The 17,300-nt window shown below is 37.1% G+C and overlaps 1 protein-coding gene across 4 annotated transcripts in view; it reads left to right on the top strand.

The window, feature by feature from the left end:
• QSER1 (glutamine and serine rich 1) overlaps positions 1–17,300 on the top strand; it is a 78,395-nt gene that overhangs the window by 17,214 nt on the left and 43,881 nt on the right. For 3 of the 4 annotated variants that reach the window (XR_004915524.2, XM_036086360.2, XM_078058240.1), the window contains one exon: positions 17,123–17,235. Coding sequence is in view for 1 of the 4 variants with exons in the window: in XM_036086360.2 (XP_035942253.1) it covers positions 17,123–17,235 (113 nt within the window). In the remaining 3 variants the exon portion in view is untranslated. Of the gene's footprint in view, positions 1–14,525; positions 17,236–17,300 lie in introns of all 4 variants that reach the window. The other variant, XM_078058239.1, reaches the window with a different exon arrangement.

Below are 17,300 nucleotides of genomic sequence, written 5' to 3'. Positions count from 1 at the left end.
TAAATTTGCTTACAAAAAAATCTTAATTCTTTGTTATGTATTTATCCTTTGTTGCCGCTACTGCTGTTTTCAATTTTAGCAATGTGCTAGATGACTTCACGTGACCGGGCTGCTGCGATCAGTTTCCTAATTTTTACTCAGGCCCGTCTAGCTCGGCCTTTCCAGGCTAGGCCTTTGCAATTGCAGTCAGTTCTCTTTTCGTTTGGTCAATAGTAAGCATTTGTTAATCAGTGTGCTAGCTGTATGCTAATATGTGTGGACATATTGCATAATATGAAGGGGTAAATGGGAGGACACGGGCTTGTTTTCCTTTCATTTTTTGTAGAACATGACCACAGATTCTCCCTTGCCCTCAGTCTCTTTTATCTCTGAATGAAACACACATTTTTCATTGTTCCTTGGACAGCTACAGTAGGAACGCTCTTATCTTGGGGTCTTCGGGCTGTTTCCTCAGCTAGGAGCACTCTTCCCTCTGATAATCGACATGGGCTTTCTCCCATCACTTCATTCAGTTCAAAATGTCACATTGTTAGAGAGGTCTGTCCTTAGTACCCTCAATGGAAAGTGTATACACCCCCATCACTGTGTAGCCTATACCCTGCTTTAGTTTCTTCATAGCACTCATCAGTCCTTGATATTAAATATTTCTCTGTGCTTTTTTATTGTTGGTCCATCTTCACTAACTTGGGTGTTTCTTGACAGTCTACCTTGAGCAGTTGGGGTTTTTCCTGCTATGTATCCATCATACAGTAACGTCGTAAATAATGATTTACTAAAGAATAATTAATTCTGGGACACCATGGGTGGCTCAGTCGCTTAAGCATCCAACTCTTGAAGGCAGTAATCTTTTGAAAAGAGAAGAAATATTTTACAGTGAGAAGCAGGGTACTTCAGTAAGTCTTGGCTCAGGTCATGATCTCATGGGTCGTGAGATCCGGCCCTGCTTTGGGCTCCGCACTCAGCAGGGAGTCGGCTTGAAGATTCTCTCCCTCTGCCCCTTCCCCCACTTGTGCACATGCATACTCTCCCTCTCTCTAAAATAAATAAATCTTTTTTAAAAAGAATATATTTAATGCTAGCATATATTCTGCTTTGACTTGTTATCTCATATTCAGATTTAAACTTGGCTTCCGTAAGTTTAAAGTTCTTTAGGAATTCTGACCATGTAGCTTGTCCTATGTTGGTAGGCCTGGAGGCATTTATGGGGTATAACTAAGCATAAAATAATGAAATTTTCATATGACTTCATCATTCTCATTACTGTGTGATGACTGATCCTATTTAAATAACTTGAGACCAGATTTGTCTAACCCAATGAAGCATGACAAACACAAAAATGTGGATAAGCTAAAATACTTTTGCTTGGATCTGCTTAAATTAAATGGCTTAACATTTTAAAACATTTCTCATATTGAGCAAACTGGAAAATGAATATTACTCTGGTAAAGCAACTGGTAGTATTCTCACTTAAATAGACATTAGACTAAGTCAAAGTTTGATTTGCCCAGAGCCACAAAGGGTCTAGTAGAAAAATGCCAAAAATAAAAGTGTGAACAATTTGGAAGGATAGGATATAAGTAGAACTGTGGCTACACAGAAAACAAAACCAGAGATGGTGTTTTGTCATTGTTTAATATCTCTGTATTACCTTTTTTTTTTTTTTAACAAGAGCAAGTTTGGGCTCAGTCTGATCCTTTGTAACATGCAATGATTAATTGTTTCTAAGACTTACAAACTATGTTTTAATATAGCATAGGAGATGATGGTTTCAAACGTGCTATTAAAAGCTAATCTGGTATATCAGCTAATTACCTTGATCTGTTGTGCACCTTATGGTCATTTTAGCATCATCCTCATAAAGTATGCTTTGGAGTGAGTATGAATGTTATTCACACTTAACAGACATGTTTATAAAAATTTTTAAGATAGTAATCTTATAAATTATAAAATTGTTTTTACCTATTGTTTCAAAATATGGTGTATGCCTTTCCTTTAATGTTTATTATAATTTCTTCCTTTGCATTAATCATTTTTGTGAACCAGTAGTCCAGAATGTGAATTAGCCACTTGGAAGTTTATTTTTTCTACTACAGACAATAACAGTTTTCTTAAGGAAAATTTCCAACCAAACACATTTAGAGAGAATGATACAATGACCCCTACTTATTCATTAGCCAGCTTTAAAAACTTCAACACATGGTCAGTCTTGTTTCATATATACCCCCACCTACTTTCTCTCCGTACTTTGTATTTATTTTGTATTATTTCAAAGCAAATTTCAGGCTATGTGTGTATCTCTTTCAACCATAGTATGTCTCTGAAAGATACACTTAAAAATTTTTTTTTAACATAAGTATAATATGTAGGATATTTTAAGGCAGCCTAAGCATTCTACCTGCTTTGGTATCTAAATCAGTCTTAAGATAGTATAAATAATATAATGCAATTACAATGATATAAAATAGTAGTGGTTTTATAAGTCTTTGGTTAATGGGCTTACAAATTTCTGGAAATATCCTTAAGGAAACAGAAGTAGCAAAACTTTTGAGCTTATAGAAAATTTCCAGTTAATTTTTATTAAAATTTGTAGAGAAGAAAAAATAGTATATTGAGTATCAAAGTGAATATTATAACTTTGGATTTTGATTTACCTGAAAATCTTTTTCTCTACTCTATAAAATATTATTAGGTTCTTATATTAAATCAAAGGTGTATAAATGTTTGTCTAGAAATCAAAGGTATATAAATGTGAATTGTTATGATAAATATCTTTAGACAGACTTGACTTACCTAATGCCAGAAATCCTAGACCATGTTAATAGTGAACAAAATTGTGGTACAGTAAAAATTCAGCTGTACTAGTTTCTCATAAAAGGAAGAAATTTAATTTGGTAAGGGAACTAGGCCACAAACAAAAAAATACAATGAAGAAGCTAAAATAAAAAACATTTTGGGTGCCTGGGTGGCTCAGTTGTTAAGCGTCTGCCTTCGGCTCAGGTCATGATCCCAGGGTTCTGGGATCGAGCCCCGCATCCGGCTCCCTGCTCAGCGGGAAGCCTGCTTCTCCCTCTCCCACTCCCCCTGCTTGTGTTCCCTCTCTCGCTGTGTCTCTCTATGTCAAATAAATAAATAAAATCTTTAAAAATAAATAAATTAAAATAAAATAAAATAAAAAACATTTCATGGCACCTACACATTTGAATCCTGGAAATTTGAACTATGTTATGTGTTGTGAGAAATAACCAGCTGCATGCTTGTTCATTTCTAGTAATTTCTTCAGAGCCTGAAACTAGATATAATCATCCAGGGCCCACATGACCATTTTTGTCTACCTCTTAAATGAATATGTTAATGTTTGGACATTAGTAGTAGTTAATACATTGCAACAATTTGAATCACAAAATAATTTGCTTTGACAGATGTATTTGGGTTTTTTTTCCCCTGGTTTTCTTTTTAAATTTTTTTTAATTCAAGTATAGTTGACATACAGTATTATATGAGTTTCAGGTGTACAACATAGTGATTTGACATTTATGTACATTTTGAAATGTTTACCATGATAAGTGTAGTTACCATCTGTCCCTGTACAAAGTTACTGCAGTATTACTGACCGTATTCCCTATGCTGTTCTAGTCATCCCTGTGACTTATTTATTTTATGTATTTTATTTTTTGAGAGAGAGAGAAAGACCGTGTGTGGGGGGCAGGGCAGAGGGAGTGGGAGAGAGAATCCCAAGCAGGCTCCACACCCAGCACAAGCCCATCCCGGGGCTCAATCCCAGGACCCAGAGACCGTGACCTGAGCCAAAAGCAAGAGTTGGATGGCTAACCAACTGAGCCACCCAGGTGCCCCTGGAAGTTTGTGCTCCATAATCCCCTTCACTTATTTTGCCCCTTTCCCAACCCCCCTCCCCTTTGGCAACTACCAGTTCTCTGTATTTATGGCCTAATTTCTGTTTTTTGATTGTTTTGTTTTTAGATGTCACATATAAGTAAAATATGGTATTTGCCTTTCTCTAACATTTCACTTAGTATAATATCCTCTTGGTCCATCCATGTTGTTGCAAATGGGAAGATTTCATTTTTATGGCTGAATATTTTATTGTGTAAATACACATACCACATCTTTTTCCATTCATCTATGGATGGACATTTAGGTTACTTCCATATCTTGACTTTTGTAAATAATGCTGCAGTAAACATGGGGGTGCATATATCTTTTTGAATTAGTGTTTTAGTTTTCTTTGGGTAAATACCCAGAAGTAGAATTATTATATTGTGTATTTCTTGTCAATAGATTGTCATTACTAGACTAGACTAGTAACTGTCATTACTAGATCGTATGATATTTTTAATTTCTTGAGGAACCTCCATACTGTTTTCCACAGTGGCTGCACTAGTTTACATTCCTACCAACAGTGCGTGAGGGTTCCCTTTTCTCCACATCCTTGCCAACATTGTTTATTTCTTGTCTATTTAATTCTAGCCATTCTGACTGCTGTGAGGTGATAATCTCATTATGACTTTGGTATGCATTTCCCTGATGATTAGTGATGTTGAGCATCTTTTCATGTGTCTGTTGGCCATCTATATGTCTTCTTTGGGAAAATGTCTATTTGGGTCCTCTGTTCATTTTTTAACTGGATTGTTTGATTTTTTGGTCTTGTATGAGTTCTTTATATATTTTGGGTATTAACTCCTTATTGGATATGTCATTTGCAGATATCTTCTCATAAGTCAGTAGATTGCCCTTTTGTTTTGTTGATGGTTTCCGTTGCTGTGCAAAAGCTTACTAGTTTGATATAGTCCCAGTTGTTTATTTTTGCTTTTTTTTCCCTTGCCTAAGGAGACCAATCCAGAAAAATATTGCTAAGGCTGATGTCTAGAAGTTTACTGCCTATGTTTTCTTTCAGGAGTTTTATGGTTTCGTGTCTTAATATTTAGGTCTTTAATATATTTGAGTTTATTTTTATGTATGGCCTGAGAAACTGGTCCAGTTTCATTCTTTTGCATGTAGCCATACAGATGTATTTCTTCTAAAAGAAAAGTGTTCCATAAAAATACTGGAGATGGGAAAAGTTGGATCTGAAAATTTTGTCTTTGTTCAAAGGAAAGGTCAGTAATGCAGGTGATGACAGAAATAAAAAAGGAAGATGATGAAATGGAATTTTGGAATAGTGTCCAGCCCAGGCTGTGGTGTCTCTTGCTATGAACATAGCCAAGCATATGCCACATCACCATCACATTTCATTTATTTCCTGACAGAACAACAGACGGAAACTCTTCATAGCCTTGACTTTGGCATCGTTTTTCTTGGGCATCTGTTACAAATGCCAAAATCTGTCTCTCTTTGTGTGAATGATATTTGGAACTGATAGACTGATTTTTGAATATGCTCTACCACACCACTAGGCAGGAAATACCATACTAGTCTTCATTTCACCTTCTTAGTGAAAAGAAAAACACCTGTTTAACCAACCTTAGTGTATCATTTGTATAAAATGAAATAGGATTGTTTTGGTAAAGATCATTAAAGATGTATGGAACAGTTAAATTTACTTATCTCAACAAATCATACTTGTTTTAACAATAACTCATTGGTGGGGCGCCTGGGTGGCTCAGTCATTAAGCGTCTGCCTTCAGATCAGGTCATGATCCCAGGGTCTGGGATCAAGCCCCGCATCGGGCTCCCTGCTCGGTGGGAAGCCTGCTTCTCCCTCTCCCACTCCCCCTGCTTGTGTTCTTTCTCTCACTGTGTCTCTGACAAATAAATAAAATCTTTAAAAAAAAAAACAAAGAATAATTTGTTGGTACAAAGTACCAATTGTACTTCCTTTACACTAATTATCAGTTAAGGGCCCTGCCTGAAACATAATTTTATTCCTTTGATTCATGTTAATGAGGGGCTCAGTTTTATAGTTGGGGGCAGGATTAAGGGAACCAAAAAAGGTTAATGAGACTTTGAATGAGTTGTAGCTGTGTGAAGCCACATCTAGGCCCATGAAGGGGTGGGGCTACAAGTTATTGGAGCCCAGAAGGAGCTATAGTTGTAGAGGGATGCGGCTTGGCTGGAATCATGGTTGGGATGGAGAGATTGGACAAATAATACTCAAACTCCTCTCTTATGCCTGCTGATACTCTACAGAACCCACTTCTAATGGCCCTAAAGAGCCTACGTGATACAGTGAATAGGAGTTACCTGTGCTCATTTACAAATGAGCAAATGAAGTCTCAAGCTATACATTGCCCATTTCCTTAGAGATAGTGAATCTAAGCCAGATTCTTCCATCTCTTTTTTTCAAATTAACAGCTTTATTGAGATTTAATTTACACACCATAAAATTCTCCTATATCATGTACAGTGATTTCTAGTATATTTACATCATCACAGTCTAATCTTCCCACCTTTTCATTACCCCAAAAAGAAACCTTGTGCCCATTTATAATCACTCCTCATTCTCACCCCTAGCCCTAGGCATTAATCCATTTTCTGTCTGTTTAGATTTGCCTTTTCTGGGCATTTCATATAAATGAAATAATAAAATACATGTTCTTTTGTGTTTGGATTTTGTGACTAAGCATAATATTTTAGAGATTCATCCATGTTGTAGCATGTATCAATACTATAAGTACTTAATAGCAGAATAATATTCCATTGCATAGATGTAGCTCATTTTGTTTATCCATTCACTAGTTGATGTATATTTGGTTGTTTTCACTTTTTGGCTTTTGCAAATAATGCTGCTGTGAACATTTGCATAAAAATATTTAAACATATGTTTCGTTTTCCTTGGGTAGATACCTAGTAATGGAATTGTTGGGTCTTTATGGTAATTCTGTGTTTAACGTTTTGAAGAACTACTAAATTGTTTTCCAAAGTGGCTGCACCATTTTACATTCCCACCAGCAACATATGAGGGTTCTAGTTTTTCCACATCCTTGTCCACCCCATCCGCACACGTGCACACGTTCTCTCTTTCAAAGAAAAAAAAAGACCTAAGCTGAGATCAAGAGTCGGATGCCTAACTGACTGAGCCACCCAGGGGCTGATTATTCCTATATTTCAGGTTTTTGTTCTTAATTCTCAGACTATGATTAGCTAAAATAAAATACTTGACACTTAGGTATGAGTGGGACAGGCATGGTAGAGTTCCACAAGGAAAGTTAATTACATGAGCTCCATGTGATTTATCTCTGTACTCAATTTTGAAGACAGATTTTATACTAAAGAATAAATACTGTATGATAGATGAAGTAAAAATATTTAGCTTGACTCAGAATATGAGTTAATACAAAGAGCATTAGGTTTCATAGATAGGAAAATGAAGATTCTACAAGATTACATGTTTTGCTGAAAGTCTTCTAGTGTTGTTTGCAGAATCAGGACTGAAATTGGGGCCTCCTAATTTCCAATCCAGGGTTTTTATCTTTCTCAACTATGAAAAGTTTAAAACCATATTTTCAAAGCTTAAAGAGAATTTTGTCCTTATTATACCAGAATATCTATATCTTCAGTGGCCAAATTCTTCTAACACTGAGAAGAGAGTAATATAGGGCTACTTAAGGTGGGGTGCTTGGGTGGTACAATCCATTGAGTGTCTGACTCATGGTTTGATTCAGGTCATGATCTCAGGGTCATGGGATCGAGCCCTGTGTTGGGCTCCCTGCTCAGTGCAGAATTTGCTTGAGACTCTCTCCCACCCTCCTTCTGCCCCTCCCTGCCTTGCTCTCTCTCTCTAAAATAAATAAATAAATCTTTAAAAACTAAATAGGACTACATAAGGCAAAATCATTCATTCAGTGCTTAAGTAATTTATTACTTGTGTGCAAGTCCTGGCTTGTTTCCCTGGGATTTAACATATTTCATGGAACTTTTGCTAATTGATTTTAAAACTTGGAATGTGTTTCTTAGCTACTATGGACATAAGAGTATGCTACCCAAGGAGTAGATTTGTATGTTATGACTATCAGGATATAAACCATAAGATAGCTTATTCTCAGTAACACATTCAAAAACTTTTTTTTCTTATGATCATATATCATCACTGCACAAACTGTCATTTAGATGAGATTTTTTGTCTCCGGTTTCTCATCTGCCTTAAAACTTAATTTTCTTTTTTTTTTTTTTTTAAAGATTTTATTTATTTATTTGACAGAGAGACACAGCAAGAAAGGGAACACAAGCGGGGGGAGTGGAAGAGGGAGAAGCAGGCTTCCTGCTGAGCAGGGAGCCTGATGCGGGGCTCGATCCCAGGACCCTGGGATCATGACCTGAGCCGAAGGCAGACGCTTAATGACTGAGCCACCCAGGCGCCCCAAGACTTAATTTTCTTGCTAAACAAATTAAAATTAAGAAGTATAGGGGCATGTGGGTGGCTTAGTCAGTTAAGCATCTGACTCTTGATTTTGGCTCAGGTCATGATCGCAGGGTCGTGAGAAGGAGGCTTGGCGCTGGGCGTGGAGCCTACTTGGGATTCTTTCTCCCTCTGCCTCCCCCCCCCCGCCTCACCATCTCTCTCCTCCTCTCAAAAAAATTAATTAATTAATTAAATTAAGAAGCTTAGGAAAAAAATGTTCAGATTTAAGGTAGAGGGTAGTAACTGAATAACTAATCTTCGTTCATTTTAATTTTTAGGAAAATATCAGTTTTTAATTTGGCATTTAAGTGACAGCAACTGAAGGAAGATGATACTACCCCCTGCAAAATTCTGATCCTTCTTATCTTCAACACTGAATCTCCCCTACTTTGAGTGTGTGGAGAGGGGATAGAAGATTGAAGTTTCATGCTGGTCTGGGAATATGAAGATTAAAACAATTGTGACTCTTATCTCTTGGCTCCTTCCTCTTCTCTAGGCCTTAGCTCCTGTAATTTTTGGAGTATGTTTGGGGATAGTATAAGTTCTCTCTTTCTCCCTACCACCCATCCAGGCCTTGGAGGCGAGGAAGGACATTTATTCAAAGGAGATCTTACATTGGCTCAAATATGGGAATTTGTTGACCATGTTTTGAGATATGGTTTTTTTTTTCCAGGATGATCTTTTTTTTTTTTTTTTTTAAACTTGGCTTTTGTGGGACTCCTGGCTGGTTGAGTCAATAGAGCATGTGACTCTTGATCTCGGAGTCATGCATTCAAGGCCCACATTGGGCATAGAGATTACTTAAAAATCTTAAAAAAAAAAAATCTTTTAAAAACTTTAAAAATCTGGCTTTTGTTTAAAGCAATAAACAATGTCATGGCGCCTGGCTGGCTCAGTTGGAAGAGTGTGTGACTTTTTTTATTTTTAAGATTATTTATTCATTTTTTAGAGAGATATAGTGTGAACATGAGTGGTAGAGGGTCAGAGGGAGAGAATCCACAAGCAGACTCCCTGCCAAGGCACAGAGCTCACCACTGGGCTCAGTCTCTGGACCCTGAGATCATGACCTGAGCTGAAATCAAGACTTGGATGCTCAACCCACTGAGCCACTCAGGTACCCTGAGCATGTGACTCTTAATCTTGGGGTCGTGAGTTCTAGCCCCATGTTGGGTGTAGAGATTAGTATTGAAAAAAAAACCCAAAACCATAAAGTAAACTTTTTAAAAAATTTTAAAAATAATCAATGTCAACAAACCAGTGACTTCACATCAGATTTTTATAAGGGTTAAAATCTTCCAGCTTTTGCCATTAGGAGCTCTTCTAATTGGCTTCTCTGTCCCCTTGACATGCCATTGTTGTTTTTATTTATTTATTTTTTTACCCCTTAACATGCCCTTATAAATGTAGGGGTTTTCCCCCATCTTTCTTTCTTTTTTTTTCCTGAGCCCTTTCTTACTTTGTGGTACTATAAGATGCTCCAGATTCATATCTTTTATATTTCCTGCCCCAGTACTAGAATGACCCAACCATTTCTTCAAGGAGCACTGGTTCCTTTTTCTTGAAGTATGGTATTAGGAGCCATTATCTGGGTAAGAAGTATGCTCTTTGCAACTGGGGAGTCTTCATTTCTAGGCTCCATCAGCTGACAGGACAAGGAAATATATGTGTGTAGATTGTTTTATTTTTTAATTTTTAAAAAAGATTATATTTGAGAGAGAGCGCACACAAACGGGGGAGGGGCAGAGGGAGAGAGGGAAGCAGACTACCTGCTGAGCAGGGAGCCCCAACACAGGGCTCGGTCCCAGGACCCCGGGATCACAGCCTGAGCCAAAGGCAGATGCTTAACCAACTGAGCCAACCAGGCACCCCTAGATTGTTTTAATATAAAGCATGATTGCTATGATGATTTGAAAAGCAGATAAAATGGTAAGAATATTTTGAAAATAACAGCTGGCTATTTAGTTGTTTATTATTAAAGAATTTCAAATTATATTCAAAATGAGTAGCAAAAGAATAAAGTTAGACTCCTACCTTACACTATGTACAAAAATTAATTCAAAATGGGGGTATCTGGGTGGCCCAATCAGTTAAACATCCGACTGTTGATTTCGCTCAGGTCATGATCTCAGGGTCATGGTATTGAGCCCTGCATTGGGCTCCCCATTCGGCAGGGGTCTGCTTGAGGATTCTCTCCTGCTGTCCCTTGCATGCTCTCTCTCTCTCAAATCTTTTTTTTAAAGATTTTATTTATTTATTTATTTGATAGAGCACAAGCGGGGAACGGCAGGGAGAGGGAGAAGCAAGCTCCCCACTGAGCAAGGAGCCTGATGCAGGACTCAATCCCAGGACCCTGGGATCATGACCTGAGCCGAAGATAGATTCTTAACCAACTGAGCCACCCAGGCGCCCCCACAAATAAATAAATCTTAAAAAAAAAAAAAAAAAAAGATGTTCAACATCATTAGGTAAATGCAGATCAAAGCCACAATGAGGTACCATTTCACACCTATTAGGATGGCTATTATAATAACAACACAGGCTGTAAGAAGTATCAGCAAAGATGTTGAGAAATTGTAATCCTTAACCATTGCTGGTGGGAATGTAAAATGGTACAGCCATTTTGGTTGCCATTCTTCAAAATGTTGAACATGTTTGAGTTGTCATATGGTTAAAAAATTCCACTCCTAGGTATATACCCAAGAGAAAACACATCCACACAAAAACTTGTTCACGATTGTTCATAGCGGCATAACTCATAATAGCCGAACAGTGGAAACAACCCAAATGTCCATCAACTTATAAATGGCTAAACAAAATGTATATCTATACAATGGGATATTGTTCAGCCATAAAATGGAATGATCTACTGTTATATCCATTTTGTAACATAGATGAACCTTGAAAACATTCTACTAAGTGAACAAAGTCACAGAAGGCCCACATAATATGATTCCATTTTTGTGAAATGTTTTTGAGTAGGCAAATATGTAGAGACAGAAAGTAGATTAGGGATTGCCTGGGGTTGGATGGAGGGGGATATGCAGAGTGATACTAATGGGTACAGGTTTATTTTTGAGGCAATGAGAATGTTCTAAAATTAGATTATAGTTCTGGTTGCATAACTTGAATATTCTAAAAATGCACTGATTTGTACACTTTAAAAGGATGACCTTTAAGGTATGTGAATTACATATCAATAAAGCTGTAATTTTTAAAAAATTTTAGAATAAAATAAGAAAAATGAGAAACTTAGGGATAAATTTAACAAAATACTTGCAAGAATTTTATACTAAACACCACAAAAGACTGCTGAGAGAAATTAAAGACCTAAATAAAATATACTCATGGGTTAGAACACTCAGTACTTTTAAAATGGTAGTTTTCCCCAAATTGATGTGTATATAGATTCAGTGAAATGTTTTTTGTAGAAATTGACAAGCTGACTCTAAAATTTGTATGAGAATACCTGGCATGGCCAAAGTAATTTTGAAGAACAAGATTGGAATTTTGTACAACCTGAATGAATCATTTATCAGTCTGTGTGTTATTGGCCTAAGAACAAACATATTGATATAGCAAAATAGTTAAGAAGAGAACCACAAATATATGGCTAGTTGATTTTTTTTTAAGAGATGCCATGGCAATTCAATAGGTAAAAGATAGTTTTTTCAATATAGAGTACTGGGACAATTGCATACCCAAATTTTTAAAAAATGAATCCCAAGACTTACCTCACACCATGTACAAAAAATTAATTCCAAATGAATCATAGACCTAAATGGAAAAAGTAATACTATAAAACTTCCAGAAGGAATCAGAAGAGAAAACCTTTGAGCTATTGGAGTAGGCAAAGATCTCTCAGCAACAACAGCAAAAATACAATTCATAGGGGCGCCTGGCTAGCTCGGTCAGTGGAGCATGCGACTCTTGATCTTGGGGTTGTAAGTTCGAGCCCTGGGTTGGGTGTAGAGATTACTTAAAAATAAAATGGTTCTAGGGGGCCTAGGTGGCTCAGTCGTTAAGGGTCTGCCTTCGGCTCAGGTCATGATCCCAGAGTGCTGGGATCGAGCCCTGCATCGGGCTCCCTGCTCCACGGAAAGCCTGCTTCTCCCTCTCCCACTCCCCTTGCTTGTGTTCCCTCTCTCGCTGTGTCTCTCTCTGTCAAATAAATAAATAAAATCTTTTTAAAAAAAATTTTTTTTAATGGTTCTGTTCTGACTACATTGTTATAAGGATGAAAGCCACAGAGTGGGAGAAAATATTTGGAAAACATGTATCTCACCAAGGATTTGATTCTAGAACATATAGGCAAAATCTAAAACTCAATAATAAAAAAACAAACAACCCAATAAAAAATAGGCAAAAGATTTGAGTAGATATTTTACCAAAGATTTCTGCATGGTAGATGAGCAAATGATGCTGCTCATTCTTAGTTATTAAGGAAATACAGATTAAAACCACAGTGAAGGGGCGCCTGGGTGGCTCAGTCATTAAGCGTCTGCCTTCGGCTCAGGTCATGATCCCAGGGTCCTGGGATCGAGCCCTGCATCGGGCTCCCTGCTTGGTGGGGAGTCTGCTTCTCCCTCTCCCACTCCGCATGCTTGTGTTCCCTCTCTTGCTGTCTCTCTCTGTCAAGTAAATAAATCTTTTAAAAAAATAAAAATAAAAATAAAACCACAGTGAAGGAGGCACGTGGGTGGCACAGTCAGCTAAGCAGCTGACTCTTGTTTTCAGCTCAGGTCATGATCTCAGGGTTGTGAGATTGAGCCCCACATGGGGCCCTGCATTCAGCATGGAGTCTGCTTAGGACTCTCTCTCCCTCTCTCTCTGTCCCTCCCCCCTCAAATAAATGTTAAAAAAAAAAAAAACACAATGACGTACCATTGCACACCAGTTAGAATGGTTAAAATTTTTAAAAACAAAAGAAACAATTTACAAATTGATAATACTTAGTGCCAGTGAGGATGCAGAGTCAGACCACATACATTACTGGAGGAATGCAAAAAGGATAGCCACTTTGGAAAATAGGCAGTTTCTCTAAAGTTCAACATTACCATGTAACTAAGCCATCCCCCCTAGGTCAAGTGAAATGAAACCTTATTTTCACACAGAAACTTATGCACAGGTTTATGGCACCTTTATTCAGAATTGCTAAAAACAGGAAAGAACCCAAAGGTCCTTAAACTTTTTAATGGGTTTAAAAAAAGCACTAACCTCTGATGCGTCCATATAACAGAATGCTGCTCAGCTATAAAATGTAATGAATTACTGATAAAATAAAAACATGGATGAATCTCAAAGACATTAAGCTAATTGAAACTAGCCAGACACAAAAGGCTACATATTAAATGATACTGTTCATTCGACATTTTGGAAAAGGCAAAACTATAAGGACAGAGAATAGATCCTTGGGAGATGGTGGGAAGAGTTCACTACTGAGGGGCAGGGGGAATCTTCTGTAATGATGGGACTGTTCTCTCCCTTAGTTTTTGCAGTATTTATGTACTTATCCAAACTCACTGACCTGTACACTAGAAAGGGTGAATTTTATTGTATGCAAATTATACCTTAATTTTTGAAGTTTAAAAAATGAATCTTTACCCTTATCTCAAAAAATTTATAGATCTAAACATAAAAGTTAATCTTTACCCTTATCTCAAAAAATTTATAGATCTAAACATAAAAGTTAAAACGTTAAAACTTGAAGAAAATGTAGGTAAATATATTAGTGACACTAAAAGTACTGACTTTATAGAAAAAAAAATATAATCAGGTTAATCAAAAATTAAAACCTTGTTAGTCAAACTCAGAAGCAGAGAGTGGGATGGTGGTTGCCAGAGGCTAGGGGAAGGGGGAAATGAGAGTTGTTCAAAGGTTATAAAGTTTCAGTTGTTCAAGAGGAATAAGCTCTAGAGATCTGCTGTAGGATGTAGTGCAGGTATCACGTGCTTTGTTAAGTGGAGAGATCTCATGTTAAATGCTCTTACCACAATAAAACTAACTGATGAAAGCTTTTTATTTAAAGACACTAAAAAATAAAAAGGCAAGCCATTAGATTGGAAGAAAACATTCACAGTACATATATCTGACAAAAAATGTGGATCCAGAATATAAGAAAAACTCTTAAAACCCAATAGGAGAGCTAACTAAACCCGTTTTTTTTTTAAAGGCAAAAAAATGGAACAAACTTGACAAGAGGAGCTGAAAGAATAGCCTGTCAGCCTATAAGAACATGCAAATTAAACCATGATGAGATACTACTATACCTACCTAGAATGGCTAAAATTAAAAAGACTGATGGGGTGCCTGGATGGTGCAGTTGGTTAAGTGGCTGATTCTTGGTTTCGGCTCAGATCATGATCTCAGGGTCATGGGATTGAGCCCTGCGTCGGACTCCACGCTAAGCACAGAGTCAGCTTGAGATTCTCCCCCTCTCTCAGCCCCTCCCACTCATATTCTCTCTCTCTCTTTCTAAAATAAATAAATAAATAAATCTTTTTAAAAAAGGAAGACTGAAAACATCATGTCATGACAAGAATGTAAAACAAAAATGGAATGTTGATTCATTACTGATGGTAATGTAAAATGGTACATGCACCTATTTTATGACCCTGTAATTCCACTCCTAGATATTTAACTTAAGAGAAATGAAAACATATGTCCATGAAAGACTTGTATACAAATGTTCCTAGCAGGGAATATAGTCAATAATATTGTAATAACATGTGGTGACAGATGGTAACTACATGTGTCATGGTAAGCATTTCATAATGTGTATAATTGTTGAATCACTGTGTTGTACACCTGAAACTAATCTTATATGTCAACTATACTTCAATTTTTAAAAGTCTACAATGATACATTTTTGAAGTGTAAGATGTATACACTTTTGAAAAATAAGAAAATGCAAGTATATATATCATGTACATGAGAGGGAGAAAAGGGGGGAAAGCTCATTTTTATTTTATAGAAGAAGACTACCTTTTAAATATTAAAAGAATGATGTAATTAGAAAGCTACCAATTCCAGTCTCCAGTGTGATAATTGAATTAAAGATCATTAGTGGATGATGTCTGAAACCTTTGGCTGTTGGGCATAAGATATTTACAGTCTTAAAGTAACACCTCACAATTGCATTTCAAAGGAGAAAAAGCAACTACATGGAGAGATCTGACAGATGTACCTTAACCACTTCAAGTTTAGCATCACCAATAATGAGACAGACAGACATGTGCATCCTCATTTGATGCAATAAGAAGTACAAAATATCACTTACGTACTTCTCATGAGGAATCAATCAGACAGAGCCAGAATTTGGGATAGTCTACATTCAACTGACTTGGATTCCTCAACAACAAAGAGTCTGTGCCATGAAATCAAGACAAAAGGGATCTGGGATTAGAGGCACTGTTCTCAATTTACAGAGACATAACCAAGTGGAATTCTGGACTTGACTGGATTCTACATAGAAAGAGCCTTAAGGGGCACCTGGGTGGCTCAGTCGTTAAGCATCTGCCTTCGGCTCAGGTCCTGATCCCAGGGTCCTGGGATCGAGGGTCCTGGGATCAAGCCCTGCATCGGGCTCCCTGCTCAGCAGGAGGCCTGCTTCTCCCTCTCCCAGTCCCCCTGCTTGTGTTCCCTCTCTTGCTGTGTCTCTGTCAAATAATAAGTAAAATCTTAAAAAAAAAAAAAAAAGAAGAAGAAGAAAGAGCTTTAAAAATCCCAAACATTTTGGCAACAATTGGGAAATTGGAATATGACCTCATTACTGATTCCTAGGAGATACAGCTGAAGTATTTAAAGATGTAGTGTCATGTCTGCAAGTTACTTTCAAGAGGTTTAACAAAAAAAGTGTGTGTGTGTTTATATCTGTGTATAAAGAAAAATAAAACAAAGGTAAAATGTTAACAATGACTGAGTCTTAAGTAACGGGTATAAGTTTTTCATTGGACTATTTCAATTTTTCTGTGGGTTTAAAATAGTCAAAGTAAAAATCAAGGGGAGAAAAAATATCTTGTTCTGAATTACTCTCAAAATGTCCAAACTTGAAATTTTCTAGGTGAGTTATTTTAATTATCAATTAATATGAGTTATCTGATATTCCATAGAATGTTAGAATTAGAGGGTCTTAAGAGATTATTTTGTCGGGGCACCTGGGTGGCTCAGTCGTTAAGCGTCTGCCTTCGGCTCAGGTCATGATCTCAGGTTCCTGGGATCGAGCCCCGCATCGGGCTCCCTGCTCAGTGGAAAGCCTGCTTCTCCCTCTCCCACTCCCCCTGCTTGTGTTCCTTCTCTCGCTGTGTCTCTCTCTGTCAAATAAATAAATAAAATCTTAAAAAAAAAAAAAAAAGAGATTATTTTGTCTAGTCCTTCATTCACACAGATTGAGAAATTTAGTCTGACATTAATTAAGTCCCTTACTGAAATCACACTGTAAGCCAGAGGTAGAACTCGGACAATGAACTGAGCTGTCCCGTTTTTCAGGATATTACTCTTCCTACTATACCCTGTCACTTCTCTCCCAGTAAAAGGCAGTCAAGTTGAATTAAGGAAAGTACTATGCATCATAATTTTTCTTCCTAGTGTATCATCAGTATATTTTCCCCATTTTGACAGTGTTGTCATACTGTGTTTGATCTATTGATGTGTAGGTCAGGAATTTAGTCAAAGACTTCTGCTACTTTTGATAATTGCTCTCTTAGAGATGTTTTGATCCTGTTGTTTGAGCTATGTGTTTTTGGTCACTTCTTTTTTATTATCCTTTAGTTTAAGCTATGAAGAAGGACATCCCTCACACTCTGAAACAGATCTCCTTCAGAGACAGACTTTTGCAGCCTCTCATCAGCTTCCTGGATACGCTACCACACCTCAGGCAACTGGTAAAAATGCTCTTATAAAACGAATCTGGCTACATTTAGTGATTAAGAAGAAAAATCAGTTTTCA

The sequence above is a fragment of the Halichoerus grypus genome, chromosome 11 (assembly GCF_964656455.1).
Source record: "Halichoerus grypus chromosome 11, mHalGry1.hap1.1, whole genome shotgun sequence".
Taxonomy (NCBI): Eukaryota; Metazoa; Chordata; class Mammalia; order Carnivora; family Phocidae; genus Halichoerus; species Halichoerus grypus.
This window is presented reverse-complemented; position numbering and strand designations above follow the sequence as displayed.